We start from the raw sequence: 22,492 nt of genomic DNA on the forward strand, positions 1-22,492 counted from the left end.
CTTGCATTATAAATACCATTTACAAAAAACATTTTATTTAAACATCTATTTCAAAATGTAAAGGAAGTTGTAAATATCAATGTGCAAAAGTTTGAGAACAATTTAGACTTGCAATTCAGGTTTATACTCATATTATATCATATTTAATATACTAAAGGAACAAAATATTTTAAACAAAATATTAAGCAAAATTGATAGACCATTATAAAAATAACATCTGGCATTTTTAATGCATAAAATCCAAAAGTTTGACAAGTGTCTTTTTCAGTTTTTCTTTTTTCCTGTCTATCTTTTTGATTTGATCTATTAACTTACAAACCCTTTAAAGGTGTTTTAAAAGATTTATGCAACAAACTTACGAGAGCCAGCTGTAAACACTGAATTTTTAAAGTTAAAAAGTCTTATAACTGATTAGCTATTTAGGATCATTAGTTAATATATATATATATATATATATATATATATATATATATATATATATATATATACATACACACATATATATATATATATATATATATATATATATATATATATATATATATATATATATATATATATATATATATATACATACACATACACACATATATATATATATATATATATATATATATATTGCTTTTATAGAGATCCATTATATCTTTTATAAGATGAATCAGACCAATAGTATCTACAAAAGCACTTCTTAATTTTCTACTCCATGTTAGCAGTATACTTTTTATTATTCTATTAAAATATTTGAGGACAACAAATATTGTTTATTCTACCTGAAAAAGCAATGTAAACTTCAAATCTCAGCTCCAAATAATTTTTATCCCCAAAAGAAATTGTTCACAAACTTTAGCACACTACTGTGTGTAGATATATACAGATGATCACAACACATGTTTTTTTATGTTTTATACACTAAAATAATAATATGAATTAACAAAAATTAAATAGTTTATTTATATAATAAATATAATTTAACTTAATTCAGAGATTAACTATAACTAAATTAATAATATAATTATGTATGCAGGCTTTTGTATTCAATGTTGTAAACTTTGAATGTAACCTAACATAAATAAGTTGAGTAAAATAAATTAAAGAAGTTGTTTAATAAAAGTAAATTATAGAAATATGGTTGAATTAAAGTACAGTTAGATATATCTAATACTACATCAGTACAATTAGAACTATTTGATTAAAGTGATGTTAAAAATTTAAACTCTATACTTATATCATATTATTTACTTGCTAAAATTAAAAAAATTTAGGAGTATTCTCAATTTGGGCAAGTTGTAAATATAATTTAAAATGTATTAGAAAAATACCTAAAGAAATAAAATGAAAGCATCAAGGTAGAATTGATAGTTTCTCTAATTTATACAAGTCAGAAAAATCTTTACTTTTTTTTTATAAAAAAAAAAGTTCTTTTAAGATTAATTAAACATTTGAGAGCCTTGGAAATTATACAAGAAAGCATTAGTTATTAATAAAAACTTATTAACAATAATCAAGTAAAAACTAGACTTTATTCAATATATAAATTAACTTTAACACTACATATATATCAATACTTAATAATAGAGATTAGCAAGAAGATGTGACTATTGTTGTTTTGTTTAGTCAATAATAAGCCTAAACATTATCTTTGCTCAAGGTAATACTTTTAGTCTAATTACTTTGTCTGAGGTAATGAAAAGTATATAAACTTTATTTTAAAACATTAGTGCTTTAATTTATCATTGGAATTAACAGTAAAACTTTAAAAGTAATTTTTCAAACTCTGTTTTTAGTAAATTATCTCTTTTTTATTTAATGAAATGACATTATCATAGAGAATGGACTAGTATAAATAGTAGCCATATTTATTAAACCGATTTCTCTTTCATTTTATTAAGTAACTAATATTTTGCAGAACGAGTCTTCTCAAAAAAAAATGCCATAACTAAAGATTCTTCTATTTTCGCATATAAACTTTTACTTTACTAGAATAAACAAACAAAAGTTATTTAGCGTAATGACTCTACATTTTAAGATCACTACCGCCGCAAAATATATATTTTCCATTACGTTAAAAATAACGAGAACAATAAGCATTAAAGTATTTGGAGTGGCTTCACGTTATTAATGCACTCCTCCGTTGAAAAATGTCAAACACCATTATCACAATGGGTCGATTAAAGTGACTTGTTAAACAAGCAACGTTCATATAAACAAGTTATTGTTATTCAAGTAAACTATATTTTTTTAAGAATCGTTTTTGAAACTACTTAACAAGAAGCTTAGGGTAAAAACGCTTTTAGTTTCTTTTACTACTTTCGAATAAAAACAAACGATCGTTGAACGAATATTGTTAGGATTTTAAACAATTTTTTAAATAACTAGCAGCAAAAATTATTGCGCATTTCTTTGCTTACGTCGTTTTATCGATAAAAACGAAATAAAAACAAACAACTCATTTGCGTTAAGTGACTGTTTCTACAATTATTAAATAATTTTTAATTCGACTATATTTTCAAATCAAATTTAAGAGTTAATAATTTTAAATATTTAAATCAGAAAATATAATTTGAGAAATTCATAAAATTTATATTTCACTTCATTATGAACAACTAAAAATATTTAAAAAAAAATTCATTGCAATTTTTGCAAAGCTAAATACTAAATTTTTGAACATATTTTTTTGTTACTGAAGTTAAATACTTTTGAAGCCTTTATTTCAAACATATCTTAAGAGTTAATTTTAAAGTTAATAAGATAGCATTTAAAAATGCTATCTTTAAGTTGAAACTAAAAGATTGAAAACATCTACGAAACAGTGTTAACATCAGTTATTAACAGTTTCATAGATGTTTGCAATATTTTATTTTCAATATTTACTGTCGACTTGAAAGTTAAGTTTCATTTAAGCTCATTTTGAGCGGCGTTTCGATATGAAAATATAATCTCCGTTAAACAATATTGCGGAAGCAATTGTAAAAGAATTGCAAACGGAAGAAAAACGAAAACGTATTATTAAACGTTGTATTAAGTTTTTTTTGAGCTTATTAAAGAACTTCAAAATTTGAATATGCCAATTAACACTAAATAATTATTCCTAAATAATTTGTTATTTAGGAATAATTATTTAGTGTTAATTGGCACGATCCTAGATTTATACGGGGGAAACTATATATAAATACGGTCTAAAAAACTTGTGATTTTCTTATTTTAAAGGGCGTAAACCTTAGTTTTATGTGTAATTTTGAGATTCGTTTTTATCTGCCACACACACACACACACACACACACACACACACACACACACACACACACACACACACACACACACACACATATATGTATGTATATATATATACATATAAATTATAAAAACATAAATTTTATTGATTGAATGGACATTTAATTATTTATCTTAAAATTTAATCCAAGTGCATGTTTTGAAAAAAAGCAAGTTGATATATTTCTTTAACAAAATTTTTAAAAGCTTCAATTTTCAAACGCTAAATAACAGGTCTATGCATAACTAAATACGATCTAAACTTTAATAAAAGAATTTAAACTTAAAGGTTTTTGTTTTGTTAATTGTTTTTGGTGCTCCAAGAAAACCTAATGGTCTTTTCACGGAGCACCGCAGAAGAGCATTTAACTTAGAAGTTCACGCCTCCTTCCTTACCGATGGTGCGAAATATGTCCAGAGTTCGCTTCGAACCCTAGATCTCTCGCTTTTAAACCGACTGCGGTTTGGCCGCTAAAGGTTGAAGGGTGAACCCGTTAAAAAATGAACAATCGAGACAAACTAATTAAAGTTTTTTTTCTTTTAATTTTAAGTTAAAATAATAGTGTGTAATTGCAAACAAAAGATATCAAACGATTTTAAAAACACTTTAATTAGGTTTATAAACGTAATTAAAGTGTTACAATGTTTATTATAATAAACATTGTAAAAAAAATCTAGTCTTGATCTTGGGTCTTCTGAGTCTTCCAGCGTATTTTATTACAATGTTTATTATAAACGTAAAGAGTTTTTTGAAATCGTTTAATATCTTTTGTTTGCTCATTTGCTTCTAAATTTTAAAGCAGCGCCGTTCTTTCATCGAAACCAAGCATAAGAATCCAAAAACCTTCATACGAAAAGAAGTTACCTCATTTTTAGTATTAGGTCAGTATGATTCATGTCTTAATGACCTAATACTAAATGTATTGCATTATGCATATATCACAACAAATGTTTAGTTGAACAAAATGTTTATTGACATTATCTTCGGAAAAAAAATTTAGATGGATCCGTAGACAGAAAATTTTTTTTTGCTGTAAAATCATCAATGGTCAGCATTTTAACAATTAAAGCTTGATATTTCGTATTTTAATTTCATTTTTTACCTACCGAAACTGTAAAATTAATAAACAAAAAATTACTTACTTTCTATTTGATAAATAAAATACTTTCTAATTTTATTGAAATATAGTTGTTATATACAAATATAATTAATATACGTTTTCTAATATATTCTAACACTTTTTAATTTAATAAATAAAATTACTTTTTAATTTAATAAAATTACTTACTTTTTAATTTAATAAATAAAATTACTTACTTTCTAATTTAATAGGCAGTTTAATAGGCAATCCTTTTACCTAAAGGTGAAAAAAAAAATTTTTACTTTTTATTTTGTCTTAAAAATTATTTAAAGTTTACTTAATATAAGAACTTACTTTTGGATCAGAATCTTTTCTGTCTTTTTGATTTTTGATTTTTTTTTCTTTTAAAACCTGCAAAAATAAAGTAAAATAATTAAGAGAGGTTGAACAAATATTTATTAATATAAATATATATATAAAAACAAATAATTATTAAAAAATATTTTTTTACTAATTTTTTTTTTTATATATATATTTTTATTATATATATATAATTTAATTAGAAATTAAAAAAGACCTTTTTATCTTTTTCGATTTTTCTGTTTGTAGATATGATACCAAATATACGTTTACTTCTATCGTCACTTGTTTTGCGCTAAAATTAGAAGCAAAAAATAAAATCTTTTAATAAGTTAAGAAAAAAAAAAAATTCTAAAAAAAAGTTTTTTAAGATTTTTTTTTTAAAAAAATCTTGATTTTAGTTAATCCTATTGGTATTAAAAGGTAAATTTGATTTTAGCTACCTTCCCATCATTTTCAATTCTAATACTGGTTCCTTCATCAGTATCTTCATCTGTATCTTCACTTAATTTTATTCGACTATATAGAAATCATAAACACTGAATTAAGAAATTTAGTTAAGAAGTTTTAGAAGAAAATGAAATAAGAAAAAATACAAAAAATACAGTCATGGTCATTCATGTATAGTTGTAAAAAAAAAAAAAAACGGTATCTATATACATACATATATACATACATATATAAAGAATATATATAATATATATGTATGTATGTATGTATGTATGTATGTATGTATATATATATATATATACATACACACACACATATATATACATACAAAAAATGTTGTGGTATATATAGGGTCGAACCGAAGAGATCTTAAAGGAAGGGTGGTGGTGGTGGGGTGACATCTGTTTTTTGGTGGGGTGACATATCTGTTTTTTGCCCACTAAAGCATAGAAAATTTTTTTTTGCCGACTAAGAAATAAAAAATATATATATATTATTATGCCTATTATTATATTTTTGATGATGTATACATATAATAGACAGAGACTCATCCCAGCCGGCATCGGCAACTCGGAAAAAAGTTACGCTTGATTTCCGTTGCGTGTTTAAAACCTTCTAAATCAAAAAGAATCACACGTGCAACAATGGTCAATGGTTTTCATTCCATGAAATTATTATTACTATATACCAAAAGCAACCGTTAAATTATTATTGGTTTCAAAGTTACAGAAACGTAGTATTCTAAAAAGTTACAGAAACGTAGCATACTAAATTTCCGTAAAGAATGTGAAACCAGCGATAAAAGCACGCAACAATTAAATTTGACTTTAAAACCTCAAAAAAAACGCGTTAAACTGAGAACGCGTTAAATGCGTTAAAAGAGTAAAACTGCCCATGAAATAAACGTGTACTTGGTTTGTACTGATGCCAGATCTGGGAATAAATAACACACAAATTCTTGGTCATGTGGTATAAATCAACTAAAAGTACAGTTGCTTTTAATTTGGCATTAAAAACAGTAATTTTACCAGGATCATAAAAGTTTTAGAGTGTCTGCTTTTAATCAATATTATTCGGTTCAGAAGCTGTTTTGTGATCCCTAAGTTCTGTTCTTAATTTTATAATATGATGGCATCAAGTACATTATTAATAGGTTCAAAAGTCCAAAGCAGGAAATAATTCTCTGAGATACATGTATTTTTATTGTTCTCCTTAATTCTAATAGTCCTTTTTAACGATATTTCTGTTAAATCTATTCTTCAACCAATATTGATCTTATGTTGACTTTACTACGTATCACACTGAATAACTTGGCTTTAGCACCACTAATTCCGCTGGTACTTAAGTTAAAATTATTTGCCTTTCTGAATTTCAAAAAACCCTAAATCTATTGCGATTGTGATAAAGCATTAGGCGTAGCGCATTTCACGTACGAAAATTTCACGCATTTTGCGCGAAGTCGACTTTACTTAAGGCTACACTTATTTACACTTAATTTAAGCTAAAAACTGTTTTGTTTGGAAATAAATAACTCTAAATATATTTTTAGGCGGTATTTTAATGAAGTAATTCAGGTTTATTTTAACGGTATCTTAATAAAGTAATTAAGGTTTTAAAAACCGAAAACCATCGTTACAGAGAATACATAAAATATTCTCATTATTTATAAATAATAAATTCAGATAAAAATAAATAATAGAGTTTAAACTTTTATAAAACTTTTCTTAATAATTTCTTAATAGAAATATTCAGCAACAGAAGAAAAACTCATAAATAATTGTTGAAAAAACTCGTATTAAAACAATTGTTTTAATACGACGTAAATGAACGAAATATTTAAAAATAATAATTTTTTTTTAAATGTTTAAATCTAAGCTAGCAAGTATTTTACAAAAATTTATTTTTTAAACACCAGGTTAAAATAGTTAACGGATTGCGCGGTATACAATAAGTACACAGAATATTTCGTACAAGTTAACTTTAAAAAAATTTTATTATAATATACTATATGATTTTAATATAATATATAATTATATACATATACTATATGATTTTATTATAAATAAAAATACAGAGTATAAAATAAATATAACTATTGCTCATACTTAGCTATGTAATGCACAAGCTTAACGTGATTGATTTTGAATTGTATCGCGACTATTACTATAATATATTGTTCAACAAGAAAATTTTATTTTATTCGCCGGAAATATCTTTTGTTAAATCCTATAAAGTCTTTATTTTATTCCAACATTTTATTTTATTCCACCTTTTTATTTTATTTTACTAAAAATAAAATTCCTTGTAAACAACAAAAATGTGCACAAAGCGTACCTTTAATAAAAAGTGAAAATTAATAAACCAAGTGGTATCCATCATTTTGTAAAAAAAAAAAAGTTCATTACTCGCTGACTTTTTAAAAATACAAAATAATTGTTATTTGTAAAATGGTGGATATATATTCAAGGAATAAACAAAAATTAATATTAGCATATTTTGATTCATTTAGACAATAACTTGGTATTGTAGTTTAACCTCCTCCGGGTAATTGCCATATAGAGGCCACATACCTGGTCCAGCAAAGACAAGTTCAGCTCACTAAAGAGCATCATCACCCGCTTCGCTGACCAAGAGTAAGTGAGTTTAGGAAGAACGAAGGAATTAGAGTGAAAGTCAGAAGAAGTTGAGTTGGAAAGATAGCATAGAGAAAGCGGACAGATAATTGCACTAGATATTAGAATGCGCAACTTACCAGTGAGTTTACACCAAGCCAGAGGCTTAACATAAAAGCTATACAAGTAAAAGATAAAGGCTACAAGTAAAAGATGAAGGCTACAAGTAAAAGATAAAGGGCTACACAGGTACAGCATAAAAATCAAGCAGATAAAACTCACAGAACTCACTTCCCAAGTTCAAAAAAGAATAAATCTCAAAGTTAGTATGTATTACAATGTGAGTCCAAAGAAAGTTTACCTAACTTAAAATCTTTTTTTTTATTGACTAAAATTAAATATTTAAACTGCTGCTAACTCTCAGAATTCTAGTGATCAAGAAAAAACAATTTTTATGTTTGTATTTTGATATATCTCAATATATCCAAATACAAACATAAATAGTTTTTTGTTCAATAAAACGTTACTATTGGTGTACAATATAATTAAAATATGCTTTTTATAAAAAATTTAGCAGTTGTTTACTAAATGATTATTACAATTTTTTTTTTTAAAACCAAATTTATATATATATATACACATATATATACATATATATATACACACACACATATATATATACACATACATACATACATACATACATACATACATACATACATACATACATACATACATACATACATACATACATACATACATACATACATACATACATACATACATACATACATACGTACATACATACATACATACATACATACATACATACATACATACATACATACATACATACATACATACATCATGCATTCATTTCATTCTCAAATCTTTAAGTGAACTTATATTAGAAAATAAAAAAATCTAACCTTATTGGAATATCTGTTGTTGAAAGTCTGCGACTATCTCTGCAATAAAATTAAATAATATTGATGCCTTTATTTCCTTGGTAATTTAAAAACAATTTAAAAAAAAATAACTTTAAAAAATAAATAAAACACTAAAACAGATTTACTCAATGAAATGTCACAACAATTTTGATTTTTTGGTTCAACCATTAGATTTGAGTGATTAGGGCGCAAATTTTAATCAAGGGTATTCTTTTTTTCACCAATAAAAATGAGAAAAACTCCAACTTAAGTAAAATTTGTTGTCAAGACCACAGTAAAAATACATTTCTTATCAACAAGAATTTTTGTATTCATTGATGTAAATGTAGAATATATACATAAATTTATTTAACAATGAGCAATGTTACATAGCTACATAAACACTACCATATTATAAGAAACAAACACAAAATAAAAATATTATTTGTCACTCTTTTCATCGCCTGCCTTTAGGGGTCAAGCAGTTAAAGGGATAGACCCAATAGCAAAAACTCACTGATTGGAGAGTTTGTAATAGTAGGAAAAAGGTCTTGAAACTTTGAAAAAGAAATGATACTTTATATAAAATATTCACTCGAGCAAATTAAAATCAAAATATTATTCGCAGCCTGTCTATAGTAGAATATTTAACTCAAATTTGTTTACAAATTTGAGTTAAATATTTAAACTGAATTGAAATAACGTTGTTTTTCGATGTTTTGTGCTCTTTTTTTTCTCACTTTATTACACATATTTTCAAGGATTTGGCAAATTTTGTTTATTTATGTTTGTCTATTGCCTTTAAAGGTAAACAGTTGGGAAAAATTCTTTTGATCGGGTTATAGCAATCAGATAAACAATTTATCCCCTGTCCATACAGTTAGGCAAAATTAAAATTAAAAGCTGTAAGTAATAAAAATAATCTATTCAATATATACAAGTTTGCTTATATAACTGGCATCGAAAAAATTGGATAAACTTTAAAAACCTTAAAATATGATTATGGCTGTATTCTGTTGACTTTTTTAATTCTAACTGAGTAAATATTGTTTCCAGTCAAAAGAACATACAGGTTTTTGTCCATTTAAGTAAATTTTCAGAAAGGAATTTCTTTAATCATGGAAAAATATTGTAGTCACTAATCTGGTAAATACAATCATTATTAGAAATAGTAAATTTAACTTTAACTATTACCAAAATTTTGCGGGCAGGTCTTAACAAAAAAAAATTTTTTTTGACTAATCTTCATAGTCTCAACTCTTAGGTCACTGTTCTGTTGATTTTATACTTTGATATAAAAATGTTAATATTCATTTGAATATTATTCATACATACATACATATATATGTATATATATATATATGTATATATATATATATATATATATATACACATATATATATATATATATATATATATATATATATATATATATATATATATATATATACATATATATAAATTATGTCAGTGTATTCTACAAATAGAGTGCTCAATGTTCTTAAAGAACAGAGCAATAATAAATTAGTAAAAACACTTATCTAATTTTTATTTTCAACACAATGTTTCTCCATCAGTAGGTTCATCAAAATGTTGCAAATTAACAGTAAAGTCATTAAGTACTACCAGATGGGAAAGTCATGTGAATGCTGTTCGTGCTCTAAAATTTGGATCAAAAGAAATTTATTGTGCATTGAAAGTAGTTGTTAACGTTGAAAAAGATTCTATTGCTAGATTAACTGCTGAATCACTTGCATCAAAACTAGACGGTTTTGAATTCATATGTGGTGTAGTGGTTTGGCACAATGTATTAACTGAAATTAATTGTACTAGCAAACTATTACTATCTCAAACTGCATACATGAAGACTGCTGCAAATGCATTAAAGAAAACTATAAATTTTTTTGTTACTAAACACACTGAAGATTCTTACAAAATATATATTTCAAAAGCCAAAATTCTAGCGAATGATGCAAATTTGACTGACTAATTCAGTTTTATTTCACATGAAAGAGCAAGAAAAAGAAAATTTTTTTGATGATGAACCTTTTGAAGAAGATGGTGATGCACAACCACACCAAAAATTCAAAAAGCAGTTTTTTGATGTTCTCTTTAAAATAGCTAAAGAATCGATAAATGAATGATTTGAAAGCTTTTCAAGTACAATATAACCGTTCAAGTTTTTGTATGATATCAAAGATATTGATAAAATAGGAGAAGAAGACATAATTAATAAATGCAGATTACTGGAAAAAATATTGACTCATGATGAATCAAAAGATGTGTATTTAGAGGATTTGTTTCTGCAACTTAATTTGTTATCACGGAAATTAGATGGGAAAAATCACAAAAACCTGTGCTTAAATGGATCTATGATAGTCAGCTTAAAGAACTGTTTCCTAATGTTTGTATTTCCCTACGAATATTATTAACACTACCGTTAACAGTGAGTACAGGAGAACGTAGTTTTTCCAAATTAAAATTAATAAAAAACTATTTACAATTAACAATTGGCCAGGAATGTTTAAAAGGTTTATCAATAATTTCCATTGAAAACAAAATTGCTGAATCTGTAGATTTGATACTTTAAGATTAAATTTTGCTAAATCTAAAGTTAGATGTGTTCTGTTTTCTAACTAAAAATATGTTTAGAATCAATAAAATTGTGTAGAAAGTTATTTTATTTGTAGTATATATTGTTTTATGATTAAAAAAAAATACATTTTTCGCAAGCAAGCTTGCTTGGAATTTAAATCGCACACATAAAATATGTTTCACAAGCCGGCTCTGTATATATACTACTGTGATCAAAAAGTAAGGTGAATTTTTAATTTAAACTTCCCGCCTTATTCGAATCGTCCAATCTTTTTTATTTTTAAGTTGGTAGGAATGTCATTAACATTTGCGCCAAATTACATGTCAAACTCATAATTATTTTTTTTTGTTTACGCTTGTTTCTGAAGTACCAAAAGTGCATTTGGCGATTTTCACGATGTCTAATTTTGTTGAGCAAAGAAGTGCTATTAAATTTTGTTTGCGGAATGATATTTCTGCTGCTGAAACGTATCGAATGTTGCAAAAGGCCTTCGGTGAAGAGACTATGTCTCAAAAAAATGTTTACAAGTGGTACAAAGACTTCAAAGAAGGCCGAGAACGTGTTGATGACTTGGAACGCTCCGGACGACCATCGACTTCAATTGATGATCGCCACATCAACAAAATCAAAGAACTGGTGCTTGCAAATCGTCGGTTAACCATTCGAGACCTTGTTGACATGGTTGGAATATCATTTGGGTCGGTGCAAGCGATTTTGAAGGATCATTTGGGCCTCAGAAGACTCAAATCACGTTTGGTGCCGAAATTTCTCAATTTCTTTGAAAAAGAGGGTCGCGTTAAAACGTGTGAAGCAATGCTTTCTGACTATCAAGACGTCTACAAACAAATTATTACTGGCGATGAGACTTGGGTCTACGCATACGACCCTGAAACAACCGACCAATCGAGTGAATACCGTGAAAAAGGCGAGCCGAGACCGAAGCAACCACGTCAAAGTCGCTCAAAAATCAAGGTCATGTTGACTGTTTTCTTTGATTACTGTGGTGTCGTGCACTACGAATTCCTTCCAACTGGCCAAACTGTCAACAAGGAATATTATTTAAGCGTTATGCGACGTTTGCGTGAAGCTATTCGCAAAAAGAGACCGGAATTATGGGCCAATAACTCTTAGATTTTGCACCACGATAATGCGCCTTCGCACACAGCACTGGTTCTTCGTGAGTTTTTCGCCAAAAACTCTACCCATGTTGTCCACAACCACCGTATTCGCCCGACTTAGCACCGTGTGACTTCTGGCTGTTCCCAAAGAGATCCAACGTGAATCGGCACGCGCATTGAAGGCTATCCTTACCGAGGACTTTTTGGCATGCTTCGAAGACTGGAAAAAACGTTGGCAAAAGTGCATTGGGGCCGGGGGGGGGGGATTATTTTGAGGGGGACGATACAGATTTGGAAGAATAAATAAAGATTTTTCATTTTATAAAAAAATTCACCTTACTTTTTGATCACAGTAGTATATATATATATATATATATATATATATATATATATATATATATATATATATATATATATATATATATATATATATACATATATATATATGTATATATATATATATATTTATATATATATATGTATATATATATACACAATATATGTCAAGCAAAATAACAACTTCAAAAAAAAAATTTATTTCTGAAAAGAAATATAATTTTTTTTTAAGAAATATACAAAATATTTTTAGCACTATACTTATATACTATTTAGTGCTAAATATATCCTCTAATATTTTGTATATATATATATATAATATAGTATATATAATAGAGTATATATATTTATAATATATCCTCTAATATTTTGTTACAAATCTTTTTAGAAATAAAAAACTTATTTGAAGTTGTTATTTTGCTTGATATACATTTATTATTTTATTGGTTAAATTTTATTAATAGTGATATATATATATATATATATATATATATATATATATATATATATTTATATATATTTTAAAAATTTTTGGGTGGCTGTACCCCCTCATTCCGGCAAACTTAGAGGAGAATCAGCATTTTTTTTCACTAAAAAACCAATATCTGCCATTAAAAAAAAAAAAAGCCCTCAAATTTTAATTTGGGCAGCGCTCAAATACAGTCAATCCTGTCAAAACCGTCTAGACTAGATCCTGATATATATATATATATATATATATATATATATATATATATATATATACACACACACACACCGTATATGCTCGCGTATAAGTCAAGAAATTTTGGACGAAATATTTACTCTAAAACAGCAATTTTGTATTAAGAATGTTTTTTATTAAATTATTAAATTAAAATGTGTTTTATTAATTACATTACAAATATGTTGCCAGAGAAAATAACATTGATGAAAAGCTTGTGAGTGACTGGCGAAAAAATAAAAAAAATCTTTCTGAAATGTCAAAAACCAAACGTGCAAAAAGAGGAGATATTCCATCGTTTCCTGAATTAGAAAATGAGAATAATGAATGGGTTTTGGACCAGCGACAAAATTCGCTTCGCTCCCTTCAGTTAAAAAAAAGTGAAAAATACCAAAATAAATCAAATATTACCACATTTAAAGCATCAGCAGGATGGTGTAGTAGATTTATGAATCGAAACTCATTAACACTAAGGCAAAGAGCAAAGATTGCACAGAAACTTCCTACCGTTTTGGAAGATAAAGTTTATTCATTTTATTCTTTTGTCATTAATCTACGGAAAAAACGTGACTACGACCTTTCACAAATCGGAAATATGGATGAGACTCCAACGACATTTGATTTGCCAGGAAACCAAACAGTGGACATGATTGGCTCAAAAACAATTATGATCAAAACAACTGGACATGAAAGAACTCATTTCACTGTTGTGTTGGCTTGCATGGCAGATGGAGCAAAATTAAAGCCTGTCATCATTTTCAAATGAAAAACTCTACCTAAAGGTGCCAGATTCCCAACTGGAGTCATTGTTCAAGCACATCCTAAAGGTTGGATGGATGAGCAAGGCACACAATCCTGGATAAGCAATGTTTGGAAAAAAAGATCTGGAGCCATGCAGATCAATAGATCATTGTTGGTTTGGGACATGTTTAGGGCTCATCTTACAGATGGTTGTAAGAAAACTGCAGTCGCTCTTAAGACTGACCTTGCTGTAATTCCAGGAGATCTTACATCTGTTCTCCAGCCATTGGATGTCTGTCTCAAAAAACCCTTTAAAGATCGACTTCGCAAGATGTGGACCGAGTGGATGAGTTCCGGTTCAGCAACTCTAACAAAAGGAGGCAACTTGCAAAAACCAGACATTACACTTATTGCAGCTTGGGTCGATGAGGCTTGGAAATCAATCCCCGAAGAAATGATCAAACATTCATTCCTGAAATGTGGCATCAGCAATGCTATGGATGGAACTGAAGACGATGCTTTGATGATGAGGCTGAGGATCTGGCAGATGTTGAAGCTTACTCGGAAGATAATGATCACACAGATGATCACATTAGAGATGTTTTAGAGGAAATCTACAATGAACTTTTTGATGATTGATCAGATAATTTCAATTTTCTATGTCTGTACTAATACAAAATGTTTTCAATTTACATAATTTTTTAATTGTGTTTATGTCCTTATATTTACAATAAATGTTTTAAATAATATTTTTGACCGCGAATTTTTATTTTGAATACGCTAGTTTTTAATTTTTGACAAAACTTTCACTCTGAATTCCCACTTCGACTTATACGCGGGTTTCCAATTTTGGACCAATTTTTCACCTAAATTCCCACTTCGACTTATACGCGGATTGACTTATACGCGAGTATATACGGTATATATATATATACACACACACGTATATGTTAATTAGGTCTATAAATCATTGAGTTCTCTCATTGGAACAAGAAAACAATTACAATGCACATGCTTTTGAAGATAATGGTTATGCTATAAAAGAGGTAATTGTGACTCAACCTAATGACTTGTGACAATTAATAAATCAAAGTTGATTGTGATTTTTTAAGTTGAACGAGCCAATTATGATATTGAAAAAATTTGCGCCTCAAAACAGAGTACTTATGACATCTACAACCAAAAACCAACAGCTTGTTGAAAATTCATTGTCTCATCAGGTATGAGGGATCTTATACCCTAGCCAAGTCAAAAATAAATAGATCAAGAAAATAAAAAGATAGATAAAGAAAATGAAAATTTATCCCTAAGATTAAACCTAAATCAATTATGAAGATCGTAAATGTTGTAATGACCTAGTACAAGTATGTCAAGTTGAGGTGGAACCTCTTACTACAATTAGTTTTTTATCTGTTGATCTGATGAACACAAAAAATCTGGAGAGGTTTTGCCACTTACATATCTTCTAAACTCTAAATCAAGAGCATATCATTTGGTCGACATCACAAAATTTTACAAATTAGAATTAATAAAAAATGACTAATCAAGTTTTTTTACTTTACACTGAGTTTTATCTATAAAGACTCATCAAAAAATGTTTATAGATGAAAGAGTGTAAAATTACAAAAAAATTGATATACATACATATATATATATATATATATATATATATATATATATATATATATATATATATATATATATATATATATATATATATATATATATATATATATATATATATACAAATAATTTTAAATGTATTTTACAAAGTATAGTGCTCAATGTTCTTCAAATGTTGAGCAATATTAGAGCAATAATAAATTAGTCAAAAATTTATCAAACTTTTTTTCATTATTTTCATATAATATTTATATATATGTATACATATATAGTTTTTTTTCATATTATTATATATATACATATATAGTATCATTTTACATATTAGTTTATATATATATATATATATATATATATATATATATATATATATATATATATATATATTTATTATTTGAATACTTTAATAATGCTTCATTAAACAATATTTTCAGAAATAAGATAAAGGATTCTTAATTTAAGGACCTCTTTTTTAGAGGACTATTTTATTCTATTAATCTCAGGAGGAGACAATCTGTGCAATTAATCTCAATTTAAATTTATCGCAGTCATTACATGCTTTACTACATACTATTTTGAATGTATTTATAATATTTATAATTTTGAATGTATTATTAATATTTACTACCTTTTATTTAGAGGTTCCTTCATTACACTATTTATAGACACAGTTGATTGTGACTTTTTGAGATCTTTTTCATTCAAAATAAAACTAAAAAATAAACTTAAATTTATAGTAAATGTAAAACCAATATCAAGTTGCCTTCATTTATTAAATTAATACAAATTACAGACTAATTACTATAACAAAGTATTTGCAACTATTAAACAAATTACAAAGTAGGGTAGAGCAGGACATATAGGGACACTTCAGAAACAAATGCAAGTTGCAGATAAACTAATCATAGTTAACACTGTTTTTTATAAATTTCCTTAAATTTATTGTTATTAAAAAAAAAAAAAAAATTTTTTTTGAATAAGCTATGACAACCAAAGTAAACAAACTCTAGACTAGCAAAACTTTTACATTTTGCAAGAGGATAGGGGAAAAAAAAACTTTTACATTTTGCTAGTGGGTTGCAAAATGGGACAGTTAAAAAGCAGCAGTTGATAGTTGTAAAGCTTTAAAAATGCTAAAAAATATCATTTAAACATGTTCAGACATTTCAACATTCAAAACATTTAAACATTCAGACAACTCTCAAAAATGTAACATACCCATATAAACTACACACCCATACACCACACAAATGAAATAACAACTAAAAGAAGAAAAACTTTTTGTGTTTTATTATAAAATACCTCCACACTACCTTAACCTCCTATACATTATTAAATTGGTAATTACTACTAAATTTAAAATTGTAGAAAAAAAATTATGGATCACATAGATCACACAAAAAATATCCTGAAACAATTTGGCAACATTTTTGATGATGTATTTTTAATATATTTTGGTATTTCTAAAATTAAATTTTTTTCCACAATAATGAAGCACAATAATTTAAAATGTTTTATCGAAAAAAAAACTTTGAAAAAATTTTTTTTTAACTGAGATATAAGACATGCATAACTATCCTGATATGCCCCGCTCTACCCTACATAAAAGTTCAAAAAACAAAACCTTGCTGCTTTGTTGGGTCTAACTACATCTAATTCAGATTTTTTAACTAAAAAAACAAGTATATTAAATTACTATACGTAACTAAAACAGAACAGTAATAATGATAAAGATAATAATAAGAAATTATATGTAAAATATTATATATAAAATTCTTTAAAGAGTTTATGGTCATTGCATTACCATCAGCTCCAGTACTATTATCTTCACTAAGAGATGTCATTGACTTTGCTTTTTTAAATGAGATTTTACTAAGAAGACTTGGTTTTTTTGGAAATTTACCATTGTTCAAGTCATGACCCAGACTTGCTCCGTACAACTGAGCGTCATTTAACGAGTAAGTAGAAGTACTAAGAAAACTTCCCATAACAGTTGTGCTTTTATTGCTATCTGAACGCTGTCTATAAGCTTGTTGTTCAGCATCCGATACAAGCGAACTTTCGCTATCATTAGTGTTCAAGCTGTTTTGACTTTCCTTGTTAAGACTTGTATGACTTTGCCGATCAACAAAATCATCTGCATTAGATTTTGCATTATTGTTTGTGAGTTGATCTAAGCTAAGAACCCGTTTTACAATTTCTTTTTTGTCCAAATTAGGATCTTGCTGAAAAAGTTCAAATAAGCCTTCCTTTTCTACCTTCCGTAGGTTTTCAAAGCTATCAGATAGTGGTCTGTCATTTTTACTTTCTGTATAATGTCTGCGAATGGCAGGCATCTTTTTAAGCAATATTTGATTAGATGTGTCTAGTGATGAATCGCTACCATTTTTAGGTAAATGCATGGTACTTTTTAATTGTTTATGTAAAATGTCATCATTAAGATCATCCTCTGTTTCTTCTAAAACAGACTCGAGTTTAAAATTTAATTCTTGTAAATTGTTTAGATCGTCAGTTTTTACATCAGAAAGATTTTCCGAACTACCAGAAGATAAAGATTCAGATTCATCTGATAATATATTATTCTCTGGTGGCAAAAAACTCTTAGTTTTAGCAGTTAAATCTTCTGAATTTAATTGGTTATCTGAATTTTTACTATTACTATTGTCATTAGTTAAATTTTTATTTATAACTTCTTCCATTGCACATGGCAACACTTCTATCTCTTTAAACAGAGTAGGTACAACCTCTGCAACCTCAGTAATATGTGGTTGCTCAATGAATCCTACAATAACATTGCTCAACCGCCTTTTTGGCAAATAATTTTTTTCAATTTCATCTTCAATGTCACTTAATACAATTTTTGAATCTTCTTTAATTGAGATGTCAGTATCTACAATAAAAATTAAAGTTAATTTTAAAAAATTTACTGAAAATATCAATACAATGGCTAAAAAATAATTTAAAAATATTATACCAAGTGCTTTATTGCTATCTAGTACACTTTTACCGTTTATATCTTCATCTGAATCTGATATAACACCTTCACTCTAAAAAATAATTAAAAAAAAAATGAAAATCTCTGACAATTTTATTATTTCATAAATAATTTGAGACCATAATCCTTTAGAGAACATTTTGCCTTGGAGAAAGATATAAATAACAATACAAGATACATTTAATATAAACAATATATAGTCAACAAATTTTCACATAAAACAAAAATATCATTTTGTTATTTCATAACACATAAAGTCATTTTATTTGTTAATATGAATAATAATAATAATAATAATAATAACCATAATAATAATATTGTAATTATTAAATTATTCTGATACAGTCTCAAGTCTTACTATAACAGCAAAATTTATTGTGGCAGATTTTGTTTCAGCAAGCAAAAACAGCTATAAAAATGATGAGCATTAACTCAGTGATAAATAGTGATAAATAGTGATAAATAGTGATAAATTAATAAGTTAATAGTTACAAATATTAACTAGTTAATAGTGAGTTCCAAATATTAACAGTTCTGTTTAAAAATATTTAAAGTGGCTAACTAACAACTCAAAATTCTTTTTTATATTTTAGAAACAGTGCAATGTCTAAAAAATTGTTTTAATATCTGAAATGAACTTGATTTTGATAAATTAACTTTATTATTAAAATACAGTGCATTTCATAATTATAGCCGCACACATAATTTCTTGAGATCTATATATAATACAATAATTAAATAAATACTACTCATCTTATTTTAAATATGTAGGTAAAAGAAATTAAAATGTAGGTGCAATAATTATTTTTGTTTTAGTTAGTGGACGCAATAGCGCAAAATCAATTTTGCGGGCATTTCATAATTATAACCGCACTTGTGATTACTTTTATTTAAAATGTAAGTTAACTTTAAATATGTGTGTTATTAATGCTGTAATGACTTTTTTATTATATATTACTATTCCTTACCTAATTCATTTATTTATTTGCTCATTGTAGCAATATGCCTCGCGGGAAAACATTAACTGAAGCTGAAAAGGCCCAAATACAAATTCTACATAAAAAGGGAGAACCCAAAAATGAAATTGCTCGACTAATTGGACGTTCAGATGGCGTACTTACTGCCAAAAGGAGCACACTGGACGTCCAAAAAGACTCAGTGACCGTACCCAGCGCAAAATTATTCAAGCTGTTTCGAATTCTAACAAGAGTTGTCTCGAGGTTAAACGAGAATTAGACCTGAATGTGTCAAAATGTACAATTTGGAGGACCATACAACATGCTCCACACATTGTTCGAGAAAAAATGCTACCTGTGCCACGTCTGCTGCCACGCCATAAAGAGGCGAGATTGGATTTTGGTCGGAACAATATGTCTCTTAACTGGACCAAGGTAGTGAATTTTTAAATTTGGTAGTAATAATTATATTTAAAGAATTAAGGTGTTTTTATTTTCACTTTTCTACATCAGGTCATCTTTAGTGATGAAAAAAAGTTCAATCTGGATGGACCAGATGGAACAACTCACTACTGGAGAGACCTCCGTAAAGAGCCACATTTCTTCTCGAAACGAAATTTTGGTAGTGCTAGTCTAATGGTATGGGAGGCTTTCTGTGTTCACTCTAAACTGCAACTGGCATTTCCTTCGACAAAAATGAACAGTGAAGAATACCAACGGGTACTTCAAAACAATCTTCTACCTTTCATCCAACTTTTTCCACGCCGTCGTTTGACTTTTCAACAAGACAATGCAAGTGTTCATGCCAGCAAAAGCACTACAGCGTAGTTGATTGAGAAAAATATTCCACTTTTACAGTGGCCCGCGTGTTCACCTGTGTGTATGCGAATAATCGTCAGTTTCAGACCGTGCCCGAACTAAAAATGGCGATTTTGAAAGCTTGGTATGAAATTGAAGTCCAGTTGCTTGAGAATCTGATCAGAAGCATGCCGAATCGCATTTTTGAGGTTATCAAGAACAGTGGTGGCTATATCCGTTATTTGAAAAAAAACCTGCGCCTTAGTTTTCCTTCTTTATGGTTATAGGTCGTACAGCTGTTATAATTATGAAACGCACGTAAAATCGATTTTAGGCCATAGCTGGCTGTAAGTAAAACAAAAATGATTATAACACATGTACTTTTTCTACTCTTACTTATCCATAAGAAGTAGCATTAATACTATTTGTTTATTCGTTGTGGAAAACATGGACTAAGAGAAATGGGGGATGCGGCTATAATTATGAAACGCACTGTATGTGGAGTAAGAATATTGCTATATCTATAGTGTGTAAGTGGAGATTTTTTAACCAGAATCTAAAAAAATAACCTTTAAAATTGGAGGTTTTAACCAGAATCTATGCAAATAACCTTTAAAATCAAAATATATAAATTATAAGCTGAGATAACTAAAAGCTAAATGTTGAACTTTTCAAAATCTATAACATAAGACATTCGTTTAAAATCAAATTATATAAAACTATTTATTTTAAGCTTTTACAATATAATAGTAATATAAATTACATAGCAAATAGATAAATGTGTTATTAAGCTGATTGATGGCACAGTAGTGTTAATCTGCAGAATAAAAATAGTGCCAATTATGTCTAATTATGAGTAGCACCTAAAAAATTTATTTTTTCCATTTTATTGTTTTAATGTGCAAAGGTTGCTGCACAAAGGAGAGTAGCAGTACTAGAGAAGTTTAAACTACCTCTTATTTACAAAGTAAATACTCTACCACTGCACTTGTATACAATTTTTTGGCGTAATTTAATAACTTTTTTTAAACACAATATAACTAATAATTTTTATTTGATATAATTTATGCTAAGCATGTTATAACTAAATTTTATATGATTAAAATATAATATTGATAAATAGTTATATATTATACATGGTTACACAATATTTAACTATGTATCAATATTATAAACTTTCTAATTTCAGTTTATCGATGTGAAGATGTAAGTTTTAAAAAACCTGTTTTTGTATGTCCTTTTTTTACAAAACAAATTTTTTTTGTTATTAGTACCATGAAATTGCGACTTACACAAATCATATCTATATAATAGGTGATGCATTCAAAAAATCATATCCAAGCATGTAATGGACTAAAGCCATACTATCAAGTATTAAGTTTGGGGTCGAACATTTTTGTGGTTTTAAATTCCTGCACTTTTCTAAATATAATTTGATTGTCTACTTTTTAATTGTTTTATTACAACTGATCAATGTAGATTGACCATCTTTACATAATTATTTGAATAACTAAATTACTAAAAACAAATATGTTAAACTTTACAGTAAACTTTGATTTTTACTATTTTATTTTTTTGATGTTACTATTTTTATTTTTTATTTTTTTGTAATAATTTCTAACAAGCTTTTAAAACAAAAACTATTTTAATTCACACAAATTGAGATTCAAAACAATTTTCAATCCACCAATCAAAAATATTCAATATTTTAAATATTCAGTTTAATTTTGGTTAACAACTCAAATTTTTAGTCAGTGCTTTCTCTTGCATGTTCTACCTAGATAGTCAGTCGATGTATGTACAGAAGCCCTCACAGCTACCTTTATAGTATGAAGTGTTATTGCTTAGCTGAATATGTAGCATTATGTGTATATATATATTTATATATATATATATATATATATATATATATATATATATATATAT

The 22,492-nt window shown here is 27.1% G+C and overlaps 1 protein-coding gene across 4 annotated transcripts in view; it reads right to left on the bottom strand.

Annotated features, from left to right (window-relative positions):
* Positions 1-22,492, bottom strand: part of LOC100209066 (A-kinase anchor protein 13) — a 76,884-nt gene that overhangs the window by 34,677 nt on the left and 19,715 nt on the right. For 2 of the 4 annotated variants that reach the window (XM_065816719.1, XM_065816721.1), the window contains 9 exons: positions 18,825-18,864; positions 17,622-18,707; positions 17,442-17,487; positions 16,446-16,529; positions 8,704-8,742; positions 5,156-5,231; positions 4,930-5,007; positions 4,707-4,763; positions 4,589-4,628 (listed from right to left, as the gene is read on the bottom strand). In XM_065816719.1, coding sequence (XP_065672791.1) covers positions 4,589-4,628; positions 4,707-4,763; positions 4,930-5,007; positions 5,156-5,231; positions 8,704-8,742; positions 16,446-16,529; positions 17,442-17,487; positions 17,622-18,707; positions 18,825-18,864 — 1,546 coding nt within the window. Of the gene's footprint in view, positions 1-4,588; positions 4,629-4,706; positions 4,764-4,929; positions 5,008-5,155; positions 5,232-8,703; positions 8,743-16,445; positions 16,530-17,441; positions 17,488-17,621; positions 18,708-18,791; positions 18,865-22,492 lie in introns of all 4 variants that reach the window. The other 2 variants (XM_065816718.1, XM_065816720.1) reach the window with 1 other exon arrangement.

The sequence above is a fragment of the Hydra vulgaris genome, chromosome 13 (assembly GCF_038396675.1).
Source record: "Hydra vulgaris chromosome 13, alternate assembly HydraT2T_AEP".
In the NCBI taxonomy this organism is placed as follows: domain Eukaryota; kingdom Metazoa; phylum Cnidaria; class Hydrozoa; order Anthoathecata; family Hydridae; genus Hydra; species Hydra vulgaris.